The sequence below is a fragment of the Carassius gibelio genome, chromosome B23, assembly GCF_023724105.1.
Source record: "Carassius gibelio isolate Cgi1373 ecotype wild population from Czech Republic chromosome B23, carGib1.2-hapl.c, whole genome shotgun sequence".
Classification (NCBI taxonomy): domain Eukaryota; kingdom Metazoa; phylum Chordata; class Actinopteri; order Cypriniformes; family Cyprinidae; genus Carassius; species Carassius gibelio.
The window spans coordinates 13,097,391-13,122,062 of record NC_068418.1 but is presented as its reverse complement, the minus strand read 5'-3'; the positions used below and the strand labels follow the sequence as shown (position 1 = coordinate 13,122,062).

General features: G+C 36.9%; 1 protein-coding gene across 1 annotated transcript; it reads right to left on the bottom strand.

Annotated features, from left to right (window-relative positions):
- Positions 1–10,521: 10,521 nt before the first annotated feature.
- Positions 10,522–24,132, bottom strand: LOC128011326 (solute carrier family 17 member 9-like). Its single transcript, XM_052593593.1, has 13 exons — positions 23,507–24,132; positions 22,732–22,929; positions 21,271–21,410; positions 20,083–20,182; positions 19,848–19,978; positions 17,619–17,715; positions 16,365–16,461; positions 14,192–14,279; positions 13,877–13,911; positions 13,336–13,451; positions 13,133–13,188; positions 12,615–12,644; positions 10,522–12,461 (listed from the first exon to the last, which is right to left on the bottom strand). The coding sequence occupies exons 1-13, from the start codon at positions 23,635–23,637 to the stop codon at positions 12,283–12,285; spliced, it is 1,398 nt and encodes a 465-aa protein (XP_052449553.1). The 5' UTR covers positions 23,638–24,132; the 3' UTR covers positions 10,522–12,282.
- Between the last annotated feature and the right edge of the window lie 540 nt (positions 24,133–24,672).

Sequence of the window (24,672 nt, the reverse complement as noted above, 5' to 3'; positions counted from 1 at the left end):
GAGCTGGAGAAAGAGCAAGTAAAGAAAGAGAAATCTGGGGGTAAAAGCAAGTGTGAATCTGACAGACCAGATTGCCTGGCAACAGAATGACCATCATCTGGTGCAAGAGAAAGAGTGAGAGAGAAAAAGAAAGAGGGATTGAACATAAAAAAGGAGAAGATATGGTGGCAGTTTTAGTGACCACAATGCCAAAACCAAATCATTTTGACTGAATTAATTATCTTTAGATGTTCAGTTTTTATTTACAGAACCCAAGAGTCCATTATATCAATGGCAGTTACATAAAGGTCTATCAGAGATATTAAAAACAATAACGATGCTGAAACAGAAAGCTTCTCCTCTATGCGAGTATGACACTATATGAGAGCAGTGTCAAGGGTCAAATCTTCATTTAACAAAGCAGTATTATTACGGAGATTCCCACTGGCCCCATCAGTGAATGACATTTTGGTTTCCTGATGTCTGGTTGAGACTTTTAGCCAAACGTTCTGGGCTGACTGTCACAGCACAGCCTCGGGCGCAAACTACACCAGTCCCCTCTCTTCACACACTCGCTTTAAACATGCGGGAGGAGGGGAGATCAGCCTATACTGTGCCAAATTATGTTCTTTATTCTCAAGCTTTATTTTAGATTTTACATTTTAACATTAAAATGAAGCATAATGTATCCCACAATGCAATGCACTCAGTTTGAACTTAATTTGAAGATTTTTAGCACTAGTTCTTTATTCATTTAGTATTTGCATGTCCTGCCAAACATCAAGACCATTTTATGCAATTTTAGATTACAAGATGCACAAGATTTATTTATTTATTATTATTATTTTTTTTTTTAAAGAAGCCTCTATCTAATGCTCACTAAGGCTGCATTTCAAAAACAGAAATATTTTGAAATATAATTACAGTTTAAAATAACTATATTTCAAAATGTAATTTATTCCTATGATGGCAAAGCTGAATTTTCAGCATCATTACTCCAGTTTTCAGTGTCACATGATACTTCATAAATCATTCTCATGTGCTGATTCGATGCTTGAGAAACATTTATTCTTATTATCAGTGTTGAAAAGTTACGCTGATTAACATTTTTGTGTAACCTGTGATCCATTTATTATAAGCAACTTTTATCTTGTTTTTTAAGAAGTCACTTAGAGATTTGTGCTGTCACGGTTGCATGCTTGTGATATGTTTCTCTAGCTGTCAGTGCCATGGCAATAGCTGCTTAAATGAGTTCTTTGAGTGAGGAAAGTAAGTGTGAAAGTTGCTTTACCACTGAAATGGTGTTATTTGTGCCAGATCAGCATGCATTTAAAGACTACGTTACTGACCCTACAAAGTGACTGTTACTTATTATTCGAAATCCAAAGTAATTCAACATCTTTGCCTTTACAAGCTACATTTGATGCAACAGTAAGAAATACCTATATTAGAATTTATTTCTAAATAATAGAAACAGTGTCCATTAGACGAGTACTTTAGATATTCAACAGAAATATTTTTTAGACGTAGCAATTTGGCTTCCTAGTACAGAAAAATATTTGAGTTGGGGGGGGGGGGGGGGGGGGGGGTGATATGAACAAAATCTTATTTCACAAAATGAGTAATTTTATTTCATACTCAAGAAAAAAACTCAAGCTTACTGAAGACAAGTAAACAGTCAATGATTAAATAAGAATAAAAAACTATTTATGAGCGACAGGACAAAAAAACAGTATAATAAATAAAAAAGAAATGCTACATTGTGTAATGAAACATATAAAAACACTCCTTTCTTCACTGTGTAAATTAAAATATATATTTCTTCTTATTAAAGTTACACAAGTTATTCAGTCAAGAGTAGTGAGAGATTTTATGTCTATTTTTTTTTGATAAACAGATAGTATTGACAGAAATATAAAGGCGGGCGTACACGGTGCGATTTTTGCTGTCGTACGAGTTCGCATGCGATTTTTTTCAATCGTGTGGAAATCGCGTATTCTCGTATGGTCGCGGCTCGTATCATTTGCGATAAATTACGAGCCGAGCAGCGTGGCTTACGAGCACTTCCCGACCTCCCGATCATTTTTAAACATGTCTAAAAAGTTCGTGAGCTATCGGTTTGAATTCGTGCCATTTGTGCGGTTGAATGAGCCGATTTGTTGATTTATCTGAAGTTGACCAATCACGAACTACGAAAACCACAGAAGAAGAAAGACGAAGACGGCAGCTGAAGTCTGACAGGAACAGCGAGCGCTGTATGATGTTTCTAGCAACGTATTCCAATGCCTTCTCTCTCTCTCACACGCGCATATGTAGTTTACAGGGACTCTCCATAAACGTAACGGTATTCTATACTGTATATCCCCATACACTACCTCTATCCATCACGGAAAATGCATGTTTAAATTTTCTATTAAACACCGTATAGTATTTTTTAAAGCCATTTGGTTTACGAGGGCACAGTAATTGTCCTTATAAACCATGTTTACATTTTAATACCCATTTCAGATATTTATAAACCATATACAAGAACACACACACAGGGTAACCAAACGTCCCGGTTTCCTATTGCTGAAAAATAACCTGTACGTGTAGGAAACAGTCACGGCTCGTATCAATATTTTATATGCAGTTATGAGAGAGGGAGAGCAGTTATGTTAGGCGCGTTCCACTTTAAGCAGCACTGCACAGAATGATCACCTGTATGGCATCAAAGTACCGCGAGAGCGATTCGAATGCATTGGATATGTGTGCTCTCTTATCGCTCTCGCGGTAATGTCATACAGTGATCCTTCTGTGCGTGCAGCGCTGCTTCAAGTCGAACGCGTCTATCGAGTTCGTGCGATTGTTTCTGGAATTCGCAGGTTGTAAAATCGTGTCGTATATCATCTCGTCCATACGATTTTCAGATAAACTCACTCGTGCCGTGTGCGTGGACATACGATCTTCCGACCATCCGAATTCGCACCGTGTACGCCCGCCCTTAGACTGCTGTCACTTTAAGAGCTGCCCAGATCCAGTATACTGTTGTCCTTCACTTTGTTTATTAGGAATCTTGCAAAGATGGGCATTTTGGCACATACAAGTGTGTGTAACCATTGGCCTATGAAGTGGCGAAAACTCGGTTCAGTACTCCCGCGCTCTACAAGCACCATCCTCACTTGCGTGCACCTCTCAAATAGTGCTCAGAAAATAGTTCTCTTTTGCTGCTGATTGCATTTTAACAGCTTAAAATGACTTGTTTTTAAACCGTGATACTTAAAAATGCAAGCAAATTACAAGTTTTTTTGTGACCACGTAGCACAGCAGCGTCAGGTGAGCATGTAACCGCGATAGACACAATAGCCCAAAATCTCTAACGGTTGGCAGATTTCCTCCAGTTAATCGTGTAAACCGTTATATCACCCACACCTAGTATTTGTATGTGAGTCACTCCTGCAGTCAAGTGAACAACAAAACACAGATCTGAAGTCCTTGACCCTAGTTTCACCTACAGAAATGCACTGATTAAATGTGAATTAATTAGAAACATTGAGACACAAGAGCATATATTACAAATAAATAACTCTAATTAGTCTTTGGGTTTATTGCTACAATATCATTAGAAACATGGATATTAGCTACTCACACCACACACTCTGCTGGCATTTTCATTAAACACATAAAACTTGAAGTTGTAGAAAACAACATAAATAAGCTATCTGGAGAATGGTTTATGGGCCGGCTGGAGCTCACGCTCACGCTAACCTCTAAACTTCTCCAATAATAGTAGCTCGCTGTATGAGTGCAAGTCAGTTTCTTTTCCATCTTTTTCACCCAGTCAACTTCTCCCGCTGTACTAATTAATGAATGCTTAGTGTGGGTGCCCTTTCTATTGAGTCCCTTTAGTATAAACATAATTAATGCCCGGCCTCTTTTATGGAGGCTGTCATCAGTATTCATCCGCATCCCCCGGAGGAGGGCGCACTGAACCGCTGCCGCAGCCGGACCGGCTCGCCTCGGCAAAGCGACACTCGGAGCCCGAGTGAAAGGACCTGGGAATGCACACAAGTGGTATTTGTAAGCCGAGATCAAAAAGCATTTACCTTTAGATGTTTTCCTGTTATGAATATTCAATGGCCTTATTGAAATCTAATTTAGGTCTCCTTATCTCTGGGGGTTTTAATCAGTGCACATAGCCGGAGGGTAGATCTGATTGACAGCCAAACTTTAGTGAAAGACAGAGAGCTGGTGGAGGGGGGAACAGACACAGGGCATGGACAGAAACACACAGAGAGAGAAAGCTGTGCACTTGTGTTTTTGGGGCACAAGATAAGGTGTAAAAATGCTGTTTTGAATGCAAACTGGTATCTGAACAACATGTTACCACAACACTGTTTAAAGGAATAGTTCATGCAAAAATTTTAATTCTGTCATTCATTTCTCAACCTCATGTCGTTCCAAACCTGTAAGACCTTTGTTCATCTTCGGAACACAGTTTAAGATATTTTTGATGAAATCCAAAAGCTTTCTGACCTTGCATAGACAGCAAGGCTACTATCACGTCCAAGGCCCAGAAAGGTAATAAGAACATCATTAATAGTCCATGAGACATCTGTGGTTCAACCATAATTTTATGAAGTTAAAAGAAAATACTTTGTGTGCAAACAAAACAAAAATAAGGACTTGATTCAATGATTTATTCTCTTCCAGATCAGTCTCCACCACCATTCACGAGAGAACCATGACATTTTTTTATTATTGGGTGAACTATCCCTTTAACAATAAAGCAATAGTTCACCACAAAATGAAAATGTCATTATTTATTCACTCTCATGTTGCCCATATTTCTTCCATTGAACAAAATGGTATTTTCAATGTTATTATTTCAGTATTTTAATTCAGACAGTGTATATTTCACATAAATTGACCTCATAGATCAAAATAGAAGATTCGTTTTGGCAATGATGGTTCCATGAAGAACCTTTAACATCCATGGAAACTTCCATTGCACAAAAGGTTCTCTGTAGTGGATAACTATACTTGCTGAAACATTCAAGGAACCCACTGTTGCGAAAACCCTCTATTAGAACAATTATTTTTTAAGAGGTAACAGAAATTCTGATTCCACTTAAGAAAGAAAAATGAGCTGAAAGCACGAGCGTGAATAAATGATGACAACTTTTTTGTCATCTAAAAGAAGCTCAGCTGTTTTACTGCTGCAAAGCTTTGCTGATAAGCTATGACACATTTTGAGCTAATGACTTACAGAGACTGCTTAGTTTGAAACAAGAGAATCAAATTTCCTTGCGTGATGAGCAGATAATCAACAAAGGAGAGGTCCACCAAAGCTCTGAGCTAATAAAGGTCTTTTGTTAGGAAGAAGTCTTCTTGTTCAGGTCTTAAGAACATACAGCACTATCACTCCTGCAGTTATAAAACAGCCTCATCGATGAGAACAGCACAAATTAATTGAGTATTAAACACATTGTTGAGTGTGACCATTTGAGACCTTCTGCCTGGATGGAAAGATGCAGGGAGTTTTTTTTCTGAAGAAGGCAGCAAATGACGACTCCCTGCCAAAGCAATGCATCATATTGTTCTGTAAACAAACATTTGGCATTTGTTGCAGTTTGCATGAGTGTGTGTGTGTGTGTGTGTGTGTTAGTTTTTTGTGTTCTTTCTGTCTGTTTCTTTCAATGATATCAGCACATAAAGTAGCATAACGGTATCATAATAGCTGGTCTGCGTGATTTATACTGTATGTCAAGTCTTGTGAAATCATATAATAGCTTGTATGTGAAATATTGTGATATTTTAACAGTTCACAGTTAATGAGGGAAGCTCGGTCAAATTTGTAAAGAAAGAATTTGTTTTGGGTGAGTCTTTTGTAACAAATGATGAATGATTTGTACATAATATTCCACACATGAGCCACAATTCCAGTCTCTCAATTAATGTTTTGTGACGCGAAAAGCTGCGTGTTTGGAAAAAAAAAAATTTATCATGAAAACCCATTTTGAACTTAAAACTGTCGCTTCCAGCTAAAATACGATTCCTTCATCAATAATATTGATTATTCCAGTCATCTCATCTGAATCAGGAGAGAAATATGCATAGATCAAGCACCATTTACGAGCAGAAACAGTTCTAAACAAATGTTGGTAGATTTTGATGTGAGAGGACAACTGGAGATGGACTTTTTCCCTGGAGTAAGTGTTATTATGGATTATGGTATTTTGTTCAGAAGCAGCCGTTTAAATATGAAATGCCTTAAAGATGAATAATCATGAATTTTTTTCTTACAAACAGCTTGACACAGGACATCATCTGATGGACTGGAGTTGTGTGGATTACTTGTGGATTATTGTAATGTTTTTATCAGCTGTCTGGGCTGGGCCGGACATTCTGACGGCACCCATTCACTGCAGAGGATCCATTGGTGAAATAATGCAAATTCTCCAAAACTGTAAAAACAAGCCCATCTTCATTTTGAATGGTCTGAGGGTGAGTATATTTCAGCAAACTGTAATTTTTGGGTAATTTAAGGGCCATTCTAGCACTGGTGTACTTACAGATCCAGTATGTTATTTATGTAAATTGCACTGAAATTACACTATGTTTTAATAGCGGTATACACAATAATATTATATTACCTGTCCGAAAAAAAAGAAAAAAAGAAGCAGCAGCAGCTTAGGCAAGCAAGATAATAAAAGTTTCAGTGTGTGATTTTTGCTCTTTGCATTGCCAAATGGTATCTGATGGCGTTCATGAATATCTTGGACAGGCTTCATTGGGGCAATGAGAATGTTTTAAGTTCTTGCAACACCTCTTGATATGTTGTATGGGTGCTTCACTGACACTTCCTTATCATGGCGTGAGCGCAGGTGTGGGGTCCTGTCCCGGAGGGCTCCATTAAAATAGTGTCCCTCTCTGTGCCGAGCTGCAGGACAGTGTGTGTAACGCCGGCCATATGCTTACCAGGAGACCAACAGCTGACTGAGATAATTGACAGAAATCAACATATCTGGACGCGCGCGCGTGCATGCATTTGTGTGAGATGTGAGCGGGAGGAAATGATTGGCGATCAGCAACACCACAGGGAGCACAAAACAAAGTGATGTGGTAATTTAGTTAGTGGAGGGAGAGTTTAATGCCACAGGGCTCAGCCTTTAACAGAAGAGAAAGACAGAGAGTATACGAGCTCGGAGCTTTCTTCTGGTCATACAATATCTTTGTTCTGGTTTATTTATTTTGTGACTATATTTCCTATTCTTTTCTTTTTTTTTTGTGCTCAGGAGCCTCTAAAAATATTAATTTGTGTTCCAGTGAAATAACATGTACTCTTATGGATTTGATATCTATAATATAAATCATTTTTATTATGGAGAGTAAATTGTGCATGTGTTAGAATAATTAGCATGCAGATCAGGTCTGAGCTTGGGGGGAGGAGGGGGTGTATTATAAGAAGAGGACATTCGTAGAGACGACGACACAGTGACATTGTCATTAGCTTGAAGTTAATTAGTAATTAACGGCACTATTTCGCTCAGGCACATCTCCTGCTCCTCTGACAGGCTCTTTATTTCTCCATTGCGACGAAAACCAATAATGCGTGCAGGAGGCTGTTTCTCTGTCACTTCCCGCGTGAGTTAATTAAGGGCTTTGCCACGATCCTGAAGATATGTAAAAGCTGTGATATTATGGCATGTCACAACCAGCTGTGTTAAATTCAATAATATCCTCAAAACATACAGTGCCCTACCTCAGGTTTGATGTTGATTAAATCCACCTAATCAAACTAATTAAACGATTTGTAATAGGGCAAATTATCATTTATATAATTTATATTTTTAAGATTAGATTGACAATAGATTTTCAATTACTGTTAAATGTCTATGTGAAACATCATCATCATCATCTTTACCAGTTATTTATTTATACAGAATGTAGTATTTATAAACTATAATAGACTGGTTGTGGCATGTGGAATAAAAGCTGATGGATGTGTTAATATGTGTACACATGTGAAACAAAACCCAAACCTTATTTCTCCCCACTTCAACTGTATGTAGCAATGCAAGAGACCATGAGATCTTTCCATATACAAAACACTGGAGGATTCTTCTATTTATTCAGCTTTTTTTCTGAACACATTGACCTTTTCAATCACACTATATCTTTTCCAACAGAACTCAAATAAAGTATGGTTTACACACACACACACACACACACACACAGAGATATGTGTGTGTGGGTATGTATGTATATATGTGTGTGTGTATATTTATATTATTATAACATATTTAAATATAATTTTTTTTTTATTTATATTTTGTAATCTTATTTAAATATATGAAATATTATATATTACATTTCTAATATTTTAATTTAAACTTTTTGTCAATAGTTTGTCACAATTTTTTACTTTGTCATAAATATGTTTGATCTCATAATATTCATCTGTCACACAATTTTTTTAATCTCAAAATTTCAATTAGTTTTTGACAAATTTGGACTTTTAACCTCTTAGTATGTCATACTTTCAACTTTTTATGTCATAATCATTACTTGTTAATCTCATAATTGTGATTATGTATAGTATAGGCTTCCATATATTTACCTTGATTTTTCATTATTTTTGTCACAAATATATAAAAAATGTCAACTTAACTAAGAATTGTTGAAATGACACAATAATGATAATTTATGTAAAATGAAAACATCAATTTCAGACAATGCATTTTTAATTTAAACACTTCTGATAATTCTAGTTCATTCATTCATACATCCATTCTTCATTTATTTATTTTGTAATCATATTTGTACTGTGGATTTTCATTGTGTGACAGGAGAATGCAACACTGTGAACTATTGTCTGCACATACGCGCACACACAAACAAACATGCATGCACACATCAGCAGAGATCTGGATGTTGTCTCCCATCACTCAGATGATCTGGACATTAACCGGATCAGACTCTGAGAGCCTGGGGACGTTATTCTCTGCAGTACTCTCAGGTATATATACGTGCTTCAAAGTGAGGAAACACCCAATGAATACTGGTGCGACAGTAACTAAATGCTCTTTTCATTACTAAACATTCGGTGACCTGAATAACTGAATGGCACATTCCACAAAACAGTATTTTATCCTGCAACTTCTAGATATATTGGATAAACTATTACCAAATAAAATGAACCTAACATGAAATCTAAATAACATGTTCTCTTGAGCCTATAGATCCTTCCTGGAGCCGCATGGAGCACCTCTCATCTTCAGGTGTGACACAGTGTCGCCCACTTTGCCCCAGGCCCCTAATCTCACCCCAAATCCCACCGCCACGGTAAGCGGCATCGCCATCTGTCTCTATGGTAACCCGAAAGAGTCCCGTGAGAGGGGTGACGGATGCCTGGCACACACACACATTGCCAACTCACCAGCACGGCACGCAGCGACCTGCCATATGGTGCCACCCCATATATCTAGCGACAGAAGCGAGGAAGACCTGCATGTCCATCCATGCTGATATAGCTCTGGAATTACGACAGCAGTGTGGACGACTAGTTGCCACAATATGGCTCTAAAAGATTAATTAGCGCACTAGGCTTTCCAATACAGGCTACTTGCAGGCGTATATTTCAGCTGCTCAGAATAATGAGCTCTGTGAAAGTGTCTGTTAATATATGTAGATGATCAGAACTGAAGTATACTAAAGAGGGTGTGTGGAAGTTGGTGAAGTTTCCAGACTGGAAACTGAGGTGTAATGATGCTACAAACAGTCGGGAGGTGCCAGCCATGACACTTCAGTTAAACGCACACATATGCCCACCCTCGCACTTTCAATTACGCACATAAAGGCCTCTTTTCAGTATTTAAATCTCTGTGCCAGACACAATTAGAGGACTGTAAACCTTTAAGTGAGGTAGGCCTGCTACACCACACTATGTCCTGGACTCTGCTGCCCTCTGGTGGTGTGGCTCTCAGTGCAACTTCAACATGTCTGCAATCGCCCTGAAGAAGTTGTGAACTTGCACACGTTTCCCTTGAAAACGTACTTTTATATTTCAGCAAAATACACTTACAGATACAAAATACATCATTTTGAATGTTTTACAAGCAATATGGATTGGTTCAGTTTTCAGTAAAACATTTGGACTATTTCATTAATATCTATAGGCCTTCTGTTTAATGTCATAATTATAATTTACTCATATTCTCTTATGTAGCTAAAATGAGCTTCCATTATTTATCTTGATTTTTTTTTTTCATTTTTATCTCAGATTTCCTCTCAAGCTCTGACACGGTTGTCTTCTTGGTAAAGTTATTAAAGTATGATAAATTTTTGTTATAGTTTATGATATAGTTAGTTTATGATAAGTATGATATAGTTTAGCTAGTCGTTGAGGAATTTATGGCACAAATTAATAACAGTCATAACTTACTTAAAAATTATTCTAAAAAATAAACTAAAAAAAAAGAGAAAAGAAATGATGTTGCGCATTAACATCATCTCTTGGCTCACTTTGTTGGAGGTGTAAATTAAAACAGCATTTTCCACTTGATTAAAAAATACTTTTATATTCCAACAAAATATGCTTACAAATACAGAATACTGCATTTACATTGTTTACATTTCTTTTTAATGTGACATTTGTCTTGAAAGAAAGGTCACAGTATGCATTGATTCAGTTTTCTGTGAAACATATCTTTCAACCTCAATTCAGGATGCAATGACACTGCAGTTATTCACAGATCATCTACCGTGTTTACTAGTCTCCAGTAAAATAATAATTATAAGGAATGACGCAAGCATAATAAATATGCAGAATTTCTTCATCGCTACACTAAAGCAAGTTATTGTCAGCTGTGATAATGAAACAAATCCCACAATCATAAATCAGTTATGCAGAACAGTCTATTGTAAACCATTAACACTTTAAAAATCAAATTAAACAGCCTTAAATGGAATGGAACAATATTTATGCGAGATGGCATTTCTATAAAGCTGCATCAGTCAAAACAAGATCAGAATCCAGAGAAAAAAAATACAATATGAATTAAGAAAGCAAAGATCATGTATGCATTTTCAATCTAATCTCTAAATTAGGTATAAATCAAATATAAAAGTATTCTGAAATATTGTCAACTGCATATATTACACACAGTGATATCTAATCTATGTATAAAGTAACATTTTAATCACAAATAACCTTTGTGAACATATTTCTTGTGATTTTATGTACTCATGTACTGGGGAAAATACAATTTCCTCGAGTTCCATGCAGAGAACAGTGTTATATAACAATTCAAGTCTTTTTATTTTGTTTGTTTCTTTGCAAATCTGTCATGATCTTCCTTGCAATATACCTGCAATAACAGCAGAAATATGTTGCTGATTCGATGCACACCGAAACAAAACCATTAAAGCGCAGCTAAGCCTCCTAGGCCTTGCTTTTCCTTCAGTTTCTTTAAGTAACTAAACAGTAACATTTTATTTTACTCTGAGAAATAGATTTACGGCACAATTTATGACTTTTGAGATCAGAAATGTTTTAGTTTTTGATTTATGGTACATTATACACTCACAGGTTAAATATTTAAATAAGTTGCATGAATTGCATTGAAATATTCTTGAGTTGGATATAATGTTGTCTTGTCTCTACATAATAAAGCTTCTCACCATAATACATTCATTTCATTGTGCAACGTCTTGGTCCAAGCAAAATGACCCACAGAGAGGTCTCTAACGATTAAATCAAAGACAAAAGCATCCTTTAAAGATCAGAAAGCGTTCTCAACAGCAGACAGCTGAGACAAAGAAAACGCTTTAAAGGATCAGCCAATGAAAAGATGACCTAGCACATGTTTCATCTAATGACAGTAACGCTCTCCAAACTGCTACAAACTCTAATTCTGCGGTAACAAACTCTAATCTCGATCACACTCACAGTGTGAAAAACAGCTGAGATGTCTGAGACGAGGTATTTTAAAATGTCACGCGATGCCATAACACTGTCAATACTCAATCTTTTGGTCTTCATCTGGTTAAATGGACGGTGTATTGCAGTTATTCTGAACTGCTTTGGTCGCAGTAATGATGATATTAAAGCAACTGCTACAGGGTAAAATAGAAATGAATGAACGCAAAATATTCAGTAACACACTTCATACTGTGGCTCCTAATGACCTTTAACAGATCTCATCCAGCTTCTCCTAGATTCTCTTCAGCCAAACAGATAATAAAACAGTCTCTGAAGAACCAGTGACTGCTTCAGAAAGGTTTCTGTCAGAGTCTGCTCTGCTCCCGTCATCTGTGCTCTCAGATGTGGATGTTGTGGTAACGGCCCTTCGCTAGATCTATGTCCACTCTGCGGGCTTCTGCAAAGCTTAAAAATGTTCCTAAACCCAACAGGTTCACTACAGTGATGAGCCCAAAAACTGACGCCCAGGAGCCAGTGGTCTCGATCAGATACCCCGAGAAATACACCATGATGACCCCTAACAAACACACACAAACACGCAACAGCATTAACACATACAGCACACTAACAATCCTCCTGAAAACTGACATGGAGTGCTTGTTATCTGTTTGTTGTTTGATTTATATCAAATTTACATTTATAAAATATCAACGGGTTATACTATTCTTACCTGTAAATGCTCCACAGGTATTCATTACTCCTGAAAGAAAAAGAAAAAATGTTTTTTTTACAATTTAGTAAAGAAAAGAAAATAATGAGACTTGTTATATTTACGGACTGTCATATTGATCACTGTAAAATTACAATAAATCTGTGCACACCAAAAATGATAATCCTAAAAATGATTATAACAACAAAGTTTGAAGAAATTGTCCACACCACAGATACAACGATAATGAGAAAGAGGGACGTTGACTAATTCTATAAAAAAAAAAAAATAATAATCTAACCTGAAAATAAAATATTAAAAAAACAAACATATTGAAACTTAGAAAAATGTTATACTAGTATAACCCTGGCTACAATCAGTTTCAGAGCTGATGAACAATTAATCCACTGACAGCCAATCCAAAATAACCTTCCTACTGATGCATGCACTTTTATAAACAATGTTATTGTCAACTGGTGTCAAAGCGAATATAGTTAGCCTTAAGTTTGCAATCAGAGTTTGGGTTAAATGCTACATACCAAACAGAGCCCCTGCACAGGATGGAGCGAGATCCTGAACGTTCACTGAAACCCCACTAGAGAGAGACACAATTACATTTCCACATTTACATTCATGCATTCGGCAGACACTTTATTTGACCTGGAAATCAAGCCATGACCTTGCACCTAGCACCATGCTCTACTGTTTTATCAATGCATGTGTAAGCAGTGAGTGACAATACCTGTGGCTGAATGTGGTGAGGCCCATAGTAGCAGACACGAAAGCCACAGCTGTGGGGAAGGTAGTGGTCCAACACAGGAACAGAGTAAACACACTGGAGACGCCCATAGAGAAGAACTGAAAACACAGTAATACATATTATATTCACTGTCTCTGAAAGAAATTAATACTTTTATACGACAAAGATGCATTAAATAGTTCACAAGTGACAGTAAAGACAATTATTGTTACAAAAGACTTCAATTTCAAATAAATGCTGCTGTTTTGGACTTTCTCAAAGAATCCGGAAAATATATTACAGCTTCAACAAAACTTTTTTAGCAGCACAACTGTTGATGATAATAAGAAGTGTTTCATGAGCAGCAAATCATGTGACATTGAAGACTGGAGTAATAATGCTGAAAATGTAGCTTTGCAATGAATGAATAAATTCTAATATAATATTTTAGTATTCCAAAGCACTACTGTTTTTTTAACTATATTTTCTGATCAAATTAATGCAGCGTTGGTGCACATAAAGAGAGTGTCTATTTCAAACATACCTGCATGAGTTTTCTAACTGACGCAGTATCAAACCCTTTAAAAGACAAAGAAAGGAGCGAGAGTATTAGTGTGGCAGACGAGGAACATTTAACAGTTTTATAAGTCACTTGCAACCATGTAGACTTGACATTTACAACAGCGTAAAACTCAAACAGACTCGTAACATTGGTGGGAAAGAGCAAAGTCATGACAGAACAATGATTACAGAGTGACACTAAGGAACAGAGGATATTTAATTGCCTTTCTAATTGTCTATAAAAGCCACGAACATGAGGAACAGCGAGTGTATTTGTGTAGCATGTGCAGTTTCGTACCCTGACTGATTAGATGGTCTGAAAGGCAGCCACTAAACAGGGAAGAAGGGATGGCCACAAACCATGGGATCACGTTAAACACCCAACCCTGAGGAAACACACATGCAGACATACACAGGAACAGGCAATGAACAACAGGCGAGTCCAATTCATGTGAATCAAACACACACACTCTGATCTGATCTGATGCGATGCCCCCTGCTGGAGTTCAACCACAACAGCATCATACTAACATCACCAGCTCGCTCTCCTTCACAGATATTAATTACTGGCAGTGTTGGGAAGGTTACTCTGGAAATGTAATAGGTTACAGATTACAAGTTACCCTGTTTAAAATGTAATAGTAGTGTAACTTTTTCAATTACTTTATTAAAGTAATGTAACTAATTACTTTTGAATACTTTTTGATTACTTTTCTAAATTTGTGAACATTATAATAAATAAAAGCATATATATCAACTCCAATAAAGTTATCTAATAAGCATGTGACATATGCTGTTTAATAAACTCCTGAAACATTGGTGTTTTTTTTTTTTAACTGCTGTCTCTTTATATATGATATGATGATAGTTTTCTCAAAATAAGTAAAATGCATGAAGTGACAGAGCAGTTCTAGAAATTATGTGTATGTGCTCGTGTACTCATATATTGAGACGGCAGAGGTTGAAAACACTGCGAGCTTCAGTAGGCCTATGTGTAGTAAATGAAACTGCATGTCTTTGCCATTAATTTACAGGAGGGGCAGACTGGGAAAAAAAAATCAGAATGGAAAATTCAAACTCATACAAACAAATTCATGGACAATACTATTTTTTGTATGGACCTGACATAAAAAAGGTTTAAATCTTTAATATGGGGACATGTCAAATAATTAAAAGTTCTCTCCTGAACGGCACCTTCACTTCCATTTTTCTCTTCAGTCTCATTATTTTGCCCCCTTATCCATCTTAATACTCAAGATTGAACAAAACTGCACTTTACAATACAATACTCTACAATACTACAATATATTTATAGAAAAATCCTAATACTGTACACGAGTCATGTTTTTCCTTTACAAAAATTTACCATGCTTTTATTAGCCTATATAAAAGTACAATAACCTTGTATGGTTTTTTGTTTTGCAAATGGATTCGTATTTATTTTTAAATAAATAAATTTGTAAAATAATTTTAAATTTTTGGTTACCACAGTTAAACAATAATAACCATTTTCACTGGATTTATAGTAAAATAATAAAATGTTAATTTTCGCAAGGGTTGTCTCAAAAAAGCATCTTTACAGATTAAACTGACCTGAAACCCTGAACAGTAGTTCTGCTTCTCTGTTCCAGCTGTGCGCTTCCACAGTCCACTCTTTTATCTCTCTTTCGCATTGATTACTTGGAGTCTGATCCAAACCGTTTGGCGGAGGCGCGGAGAGCGCGCGAGTCACGACTAACAGATTTATTAGAGATTTAATTATCAAATGGCGGATTCGCAAATGATCGCTTTAGTACATTCGGCAGGCAATTATACAATAATGATATTAAAATATTGGGACAAGTTGAGGAAGACTGAGGAAGCTGGCAGGCCACCGGGAATTGTCCCGGTTCTCCCGGTGTCCAGTCCGCGCGTGATTTCAACTGACACGCAGAACGTGCAGGAGTCATATATTGCATTTTGGGGGCTTGATATTCACAGACACCAGTCCATGTCATGTTTTGATTCAAGTGTACTGACCTACTTTTGATTTAGTCATCCAAAATGTGGCATATTCCGTCCGCGTTAGGCATTCCATTTTTCTGACTGGATTCTACGAACCAGACTGTGTTTCCGCATCCCGGAAATTATTAGGGCGTATGTCTTAGAATAGTCAGTGCAATTTGGGAAAGAAATCAGTTAAATCTGTATGTGGATGTGTGTAAATATTCAAATGTAATCCCTTTTGTAATCGTTAAAAAATTCATAAGTAACTGTAATTTAATTACTCATTTTTTCTTAGTAACTGTAACTAATTACAGTTACATTAATTTTGTAATTAAATTACGTAACGCCGTTACATGTAACTAGTTACTCCCCAACACTGATTACTGGAGACTGTTTTTATCACATAGAAGGAGAGAGATCTCAGTATACAGACCGACACAGATCATGTTCTCACACACTGTTTGGAAGAGCGTAGTTCAGCTTACCTTGGCATCAGGAAAGGTGTCCTTGAAAAACGTTGGCAGCCATGACAGCAGTGTGAAGAAAGTGCTAGCGGTGCACAAGTGTGTAATAATAACGGCGCTGAAATTCAGAGAAGAGCATTTAGATTTGAAATCAATGTCACCAACACAGCATGTCAGGAAAAAACCCTCTGCAGGTGCATTCAGTCATTCTCTCTTCATTCATTTCTCTCATCTTTTAAAAATAATAAATATATTGTAATTTAGAGTAGACCGACTCTAGTCATATAGGTAGGCTAATAAAAGCGTTTTTATTTTAAATATCTCTTTAATGGAGATAAGGTCAAGTCATATGGGTGCCGCCATAATGCGATCACTTGAACAAAAACTTTGGTGGAAAATGAGAATGTGAAACCCCCATATCTAGAGACTTATGCTTGTTGAATAAATCAATCTAGACTAATAGAGCGTTTCTACAATGGCATCAGTAATAAAATATCCTGGATCCACACCAGTGTCAATCTACAGGATTTTATATTATACTGTATAATTAATATAACAATAATTATTTCTCAAATTAAAAATTAAAGTGGGTAATTTATGTTGCTATGTTTATACTTGCACACTTGCTTATTATTGTAACAAACTTTCAGAGAAATGCTTTTTACATAACGAAAGAAATGAAAGAGTTGTCAGAAGCTTAGTGATGGTACCGTTGAAGTCACGTGACCTTTAGCTTTTTACTGTATTTAGGCTTCAGAAGTCATCAGTTGTGTTCATTTGTAAAGATTACCATGATGAAAAAATGTATAAGAATCAAAAACATTTGTTGGTCTGCAATAATCCAAAAGCCAATGGAAAAATCCTATTGAGTTCTGTCAGGGGAATCGGAGTGATGCGTATTTCTGGACTGGCCTACAAAAATAGATCATCACTGCAGCAATCTTCTGCTTCAATAACAAGATATGTAACAATAATTACAGCTAAAGCACTCCCTCTAAAGCACACTCAAGCATAATTATCTACTTTTATCATCTTCTTTTCCTGACTAAAATGTTACAAAAACATCCACGTCTTGTGCTGTCAGAAACACTCTGTCATGTTTAGCTGACGGGACAGAGTACTGTGTTACTGTTTCTGAGTGCTCTAAATATAGACAGACACAGAACGGATGTGAATCAGGCTTTTATGGGAGCTCAGTAAAGACCCTTTGTTCAGCATCATGCTCTCTCTCTCTTACACACACACACACACTCAGTATTCAGGTGCTAATCTCACCACACAGCTGGCTGTCTGAAGAGACGCAGCCAGTTTCTCCTGGACAGTTTGGACTGGGTGCCAGAGCTGCCCAGAGACTCCAGTGTGATGATGGGACCTGACAAACACAAGCACAATCGGTTTTTAAACAAACAGTTGAACACCTGTTAAGGAAGAAATAACAGCACAGCTGGTCTCTACTGCACCTCAAATACTTAAGTATCACTGAAATATACATACATATATATATATATATATATATATATATAAATAAAATCGGAAAAGTCGCACCCAAGTATAAGTCGCATCAATCCAAAAATGCGTCATGACGAGGAAAAAACATATATCGCATATGTTCGCATATAGTCACGTTTAGTTAGAACCAAGAACCAAGAGAAAACAATACCTTCTACAGCCGCGAGAGGGTGCTCTGTGTTTTCAGTGTAGACTACAGGAGCATAGAGCGCCCTCTGGTGGCTGGAGACGGTAGTGTTTTCTCTTAGTTCATTTCCCTTAGTTCATTTCTCTCGGTTCATGTCTAATTAATTTTGATAAATAAGTCGCACCTGACTATAAGACGCAGGACCAGCCAAACTATGAAAAAAGGTGTGACTTATAGGCCGGAAAATACGGTATATATAGACACACACGTTTTATATATATTGTTTTCTGTTTCATAACATAAAACACAACAAACTGAGACAGACTAAATCCAGAAGAACTGTGGCAATGTCTCCAAGATGCTTCAAGAGTCCTACCTGCAAAGCTACCCGAAAAGCAATGTGCAAGTGCACCTATGACAAAAACTGCTTTGAATGCAAAAGATGGTCACATTGGAATGTGTGCTGCTCTTAAGTTTATTTATTGCATCTGCACTGCCACTTAAATTTTTTTTTCATGTAGTTCTGCGACACTACAAATGACATTTTATTTAGACACTGCTCTACCCCAATAATCTTATATTAGAACCTCAGGACTACTTATAACTCTTAACACAGTCTACCCCATTGTATCTGTTACTGCTACATATGTGTATGTAATGCTCTGTCCGAGTCTGTTCTGCCTATGGTCACTGAAGTCACTCAAAATCTCATTGCCCTCCATGTATGTATGTCTATTAATGTCCTGTTATTGTCACTTTATGTCTGAGCCTCGTCACAAGCATTTCAATGCCCAGTTTTCCCCAGTGTTAACTATGGAAATGATAAATGAGAGCCTCTCTCTCTCTATCTCTCACCAAATGTTGATTTAATTTGGTTAATTGATAAAAAAAATTCCTTTTATAACATTATTTTTTGCAAGCATCCTCATTCCACAGCATTTACACAGCATTTATTAGTGCCTAAAACTTTGCACAGTACTGTAGCTTTACAGGTAAAATATCTTGGAAACGTTGCCACAGATCTTCAGGATCGAGTTTGTCTCAGTTTGTTCTGTTTCTTCATGTTCATTGTATGATGGTGAGATCAGATCTCTCTGTGAAGCACTGGCTGCTGTCAGACTCCTTGTGCAAACCAAAATCTCACTGGATTATTACAATTAATGGCAAAAATAATGTTTGGAAATGTAAACTGATATTTCCTACTGACACACTACAGCAAAATATTTAACTTAAAATTTTGACTTAAAACCATTTTAAAACATGTTTCAGCTGGTAAAAATACTAGTGTTCTAATAATTTTGGCCACCACTGTATATACACAAACATATGTCTGAATACTGTATGAACATTAAGGAATAAAATCATTCTGACCCCAAAACTGTTGAATGTCAGTGCATATGGCAACAAAACACATTAAACTGCGAAAATATGAATCTACTACATGAAAAATGCATTGAGAATCTTTTAGGAATTGTACCATGATGCTCAGAATCAAAATTCAATTATAAAGGTGCTAAGAGGGTCCCAATGCTAATGAACATTTGTGCTTCGATCCACCTTATTCTTTAAAGCAGTGGTAAGCCGTTTTCATTAAATGTGCAAGACTTCCAGTTTATTAGCCAACATAGGGAAATAGCTAGAATAATAACAACGTGCAGTTTGCATTAAACCATTTTGTTCATATTTAAGATAATACATTAAAATAATATGGTAAGACACACCAATTTGCAATATCAAGCAGCAAAACTAGCTGTTTTGTACAGCTAAAAATAGCTGGAAGTGGATGACACCGGATGCCAGACACATTAATCTTACAAATGGCCATGACCGCTCTTACGGGAAAAATAATGTGGATATTATAGACATACCTTCTCCTTTGAGCAGATACTTCCACATGCAGTACGACCACAACACAGACAGAAGCCCAGAGACGTAGAATACACTCTCCCAGCCATACAAGTCCAGCATCAGAGAGCCTATGCCTCCTATCACCAGAGTCCTACACACACACACACACAGTTACACAAGCGCAGTCTGAAAGACATCTGTTACCTTTCTAAATGTAACCGAGAAAGCAGACAAAGTCAGAGATCAGACACTAACCCCAGGTATGAGCCGCTTCCTACGGTGCTCATGAGGAAGCCCCTCTCACTCTCCACAACCTTCTGAGAGCACAGACTGGCCAGAGATGGGTAGTGAACACCTGAACACCACAGGACAACAGAAAGAAAACAAACACTCTTTTAGTGCATAGCCATTAGTGGACTACAGTTTTCATATAATGGCTAATAACACACAAAGTCACAAACAAGTCAATGTTATCAATTTATACCACCTTGTTTAATAAATAAATAAAAAAAACACCAAGTAAACTTGTAGTAGTAACAGTTAAATAATTAATAATTTTTTTTAATATTTTTATTAATTTATTTTCTTAAATATAAGTAGACATTTATTTACTTAAAAGTAAATAAATAAATATTTATTTTTAGAAGTAAAAAAAATGGCTGATGAATTATATTTTGGCTTTCCTCGCACATTACAAATATTCATGTTATATTTTTAAATCTGTATTGTAGTTTGTGTATTGTAATGCGTAAGTAGTACTATTGTATTGTAATATTACATTTTGTACCCGTCTCATAATTCTGACATAAAGCTTAGAATGTTTTCTGATTAGCTGCAGAAGCCCGGACAAGATGATGCCATTAATTACTTTGAACAAACTTTAATACTTCAGTAACACTGTAGCACCATCTATGCTGGCAGAGGAACCGAAGTCAAACCCTTTATAGAAATGGCATATTTTATAGCAGCCCACTGTCTTTTTACAGACCTCTTCCACTAGTTTTAAGAGAATACAACAGCAGTACAATGACATACAGTGTAATTAACTTGCAAGGCCGAGCATGATCGTGGTTAGATTTCAACACTTTGCCAACCACAGAACAATTATGCTCTGCTCCACAGCAAATGATCTATTCTCATAAAAACAGGTCACAGTTTGCAGGAGGGAACATTTAGCAATTTGCCAGCAATCTGGAAGCAATGATTTACTAAACAAGATTCCCCAATCCGCACTTTCCTGCAGTTTCCAGCAAACTACAGCCCCATTTCAAAAAACACAGAGAACAGCTGAATACGGTTTTGTAACTTTCTCCAAGCTTAACTATTATTGCAATTCAGTACCATTAGATCTTAGAAAGTAAACAATCGATACAGTATGAAAGCATAAAAGCACATTTATGTGAAGTCCAGCAGGTTTTGTGAGGGTGCGATGCGATGGCTCACCCTGCAGCAGGCCCATGAGGAAGCGGGAGACGGTCATGGAGACGATGGGCTGGGAACAGAAATGGGCTAAGATTGGCGTGAAGGCGGTCATTGCTCCCCATGCTGCCGCCGACAACAGCATCACTTTCTCTCCTCCCACCCTAAACAAATCAACAAGCATATATGAATACCAGATCAAATCCAAACAAATTATTGCATTTGAACATACTTCTGAGCATTTCTCCAGCAAAATTTGTAGCACCGTTTCAGTCCTTAGATCTGCAGCATGGGACCAATACAGACAAGCGATTCATTGCAAGCTTCATTTGCATCACCTACTTAATCATGTTGGCTCCTATCTCTGAGCAGGTTGTGGCTCTCTGGTGGCCACTAGACTTCTGTAAAATTACTTTATTTTATTTCACATGAGAATCATATTATGAACTCACCTGCAGTAAATGCTTTAATATCACTTGAATGTAAAATAATAGTAATAAAAATTCCAAAAAAATCCACTATTGGCTGTTTGACTGTTGGACAGTGTTACCAATGCAGACGCCAAAGCTAGATGCCATTTAGTCTTCAGACTGAAGGTCTGGAATTCATGGCCATGAGGCCGTTTGACCGACATGTCCAACAACCAATCACAGTTCATTTCGTTCAGCATCACGTTTCAAGGCATGGAATTTTCACCACTATAACTGACCGCTGTGTAAAACTCTTGGACGTATTTTAAAGATTCTATCCCGTGAACTTTAAATATTTCACATACATTTGAAAATCAAGCGTTTAGCTGATCCTGATAAGCGCTCGTCGTCACAGTTGTAAACATGACGGCTTTCTTCTTTCGTGAGGGGGTTTGGCGTCACGCTATCTTAGTTTCTGGACAGAACGTTAAAGAGCGCGACACACGTCTCCCAGAAATCCTCTAGAATTCAACCAATCTGATAATAACTTTCAAATTCCTGAAGTGTTTCCCGTTTTTTGTGCATCAAACATTTAGTCAACGGTCCATGGGCATGACGTCTGAGGCTGAGACTAGATGCCATATCACCCACAACCCGTTCAACAAATATTCAAAGCATTTTTGACATCTGGCAACTGTGACGGTTTTTAAATTGAGCCACACCTGTAAAACCAAGACTGACGTCATATTAAGGTAATATGTAAATAGAAATGAATGCATCATGCAACCGCCCTTCCTTTCAAACCTTAAAATCAGTTACCTTTATGCATTACGTGTTTTGATTCAGTGGAAATAAATGCTGTGTTACTATTAATGACGAGAAAGTGAGTCTTTCATTCAACACTACTTTGTGACCTACTAGCCTAACTTTTGCTCAACTATACTTACAATTATTTACGTTCTATTAAATTTTAACTCAGTAAAATTTTAAGAGCAGGGCAGAACTCAGGAAAGCTCCTCTCTCTTATTTAATTTAAACAAAGTAAACACATAACGACCTTTCTTGTCTCACTAACCTGTCACTGACGTAGCCTCCAAGCACCTGAGTGAAGCAGTAGCCCCAGAAGAAGCTGCCCAGCACCATGCCCGTCTCTCTCTTGGACCAGCTGAAGCGCTCGGCCATGCTCACCGCACAGATAGGCATGGCCACACGGGCACAGTACAGCAGGCACGTCCCCAGCAACAGCACCACCGTCCATACCCTCGCTACTGGCCTGCAGATAGACAAACACAACCCTCCAAACTTCATATGATAACTTATAACCAGTCATTTCTAAAAGGTTAATTTGCTTCAGATGCATTGACTAATGTTGATGCTCTTAGTTCATTATTCTTTTTGAGAAAAATAAAAAATATTACCTAAATAGTACAAAGTCTACAAAGTAGAATTAATGTAAGTTTAATACTAATACGTTTAATAAATTAATACATTTAATACTAATACATGCTTCTTAATTTTCACTTTTTGAATGAAACCGTTCACAAAGCTTGTTATAAAATGTTTCAAACTGGAAAAACAGAGATATAACTAGCCTATATATTTGAAAAACCGACATGAAACTATTGAAATCATTTTGACCATTCACAGTGTGCTGCCAAAATAAATTCAAATTTGAAAAGGTGATTGTGTCCTAGAATTAAGTGAATTTATGTTCATAACATTTAAATGCTTTTATTTTATAACGTATTAATAGACTTTATTATACTAATAATGTATTTATTTCGTATTACCTTAATTTGTATTGGGTTAATAAACATTATTTAGGGGAAAGTTTGGGGAGGTGGTCTCACCTTGTCCAGTTCTGACTGGACTCTGCCCACTTCTTCTGTGCTCCGGCTGCTCCGACATTATCTGCGGGGTTCTCCTTAATACTGGCCAAATCTGGACAAGAGTTCTTTCCATGTTTTTGTAGAATTGCCATTCAACGCCAAATATATCCGTGTGTGACTATCCGCTCTGTTATCCTCTCGGGTCAGTCTGTGCGAGCGTGACAGGCAAAAAAGCAAAGCAATGAAAAAAATATGTTTCTTCGCGGAAGCATCTCATTAAAACATCTCCGCATCCATTGCGCTCCGGCAGTAGTGAGCAGACTTTCGGCTTTCACAGCTGCTATATCGCAGCGAGAGGAATTTCAGCTTTTTTCCTGATACCTGAAGTGTTGATGATGATCCACGTGTCAGTTTCTTTTTTCAGCCACGCAGTTCCTCCAACCACTGGCTCTTCAAACCAGGAAGTAACGTGACTCAGCTCAGCCCCTTCTACTCATAACAACTGAAATGCAGGCATGGTTTCGGCTTCGGCAAAATACCTGAATGTGAAATTGAGGACCTTATACAATTATTTTAAAGAAGAGTTTTAGCAGACGCAGCACCACTAAATGTGACGAAGTTATTACAGACATGTGAAGTGATGTGAAGTCCGCGAGTCGATTCTTTTGAACAATTCATTTTAAAAACGGCTCACAATTACGATTCCCTTATTATTTTACGTCAATTTCGTCTTTATTGGGCGTGTTAAATACTGTAAACGTTCAAATAAGATTTAATGCAGTTTTATGGTTTAATTGTGTTTATTATATGTGTATTCATGCGTCCCAGTTCAGTTTGTTGCAGTCATGGTTCAGCTCAAAACTAACTTTAAATCATAAATATAATGTGCTTTTACTTTAAACAACGTTGTCATTTATTTACATTTCTTGACTGAAAACGTTTTGTACTTTTAAATCAACTTTAGTTTATTTAAACTTCGTATGCATATTGACAAAATGTCAGTCATGAACGAATCTATTTATTTTCACTCCATCAGTAAACTCTTTGGTTCAACCCAGCTGAATCAAATTATTAATCTTTTCAATTATGTTGTCAGACAGGTCTGATAAAGAAAATTGTCATTATCATTAATTAATGAACTATTCTTTCAGACTCGCTTTGTGAACAGGATCATCTGGTTCACTGAA

Excerpts from the sequence above, each read along its gene's own strand:
- LOC128011326 (XM_052593593.1), bottom strand. The coding sequence starts at position 23,637 with ATGGCAATTCTACAAAAACATGGAAAGAACTCTTGTCCAGATTTGGCC. Across the intron at positions 19,979-20,082 it reads GGAAGCGGCTCATACCTGGG|GACTCTGGTGATAGGAGGCA; the intron begins GTTAGTGTCTGA and ends GTGTGTGTGTAG. Across the intron at positions 12,462-12,614 it reads TACCTGTGGAGCATTTACAG|GGGTCATCATGGTGTATTTC; the intron begins GTAAGAATAGTA and ends TGTGTTTGTTAG.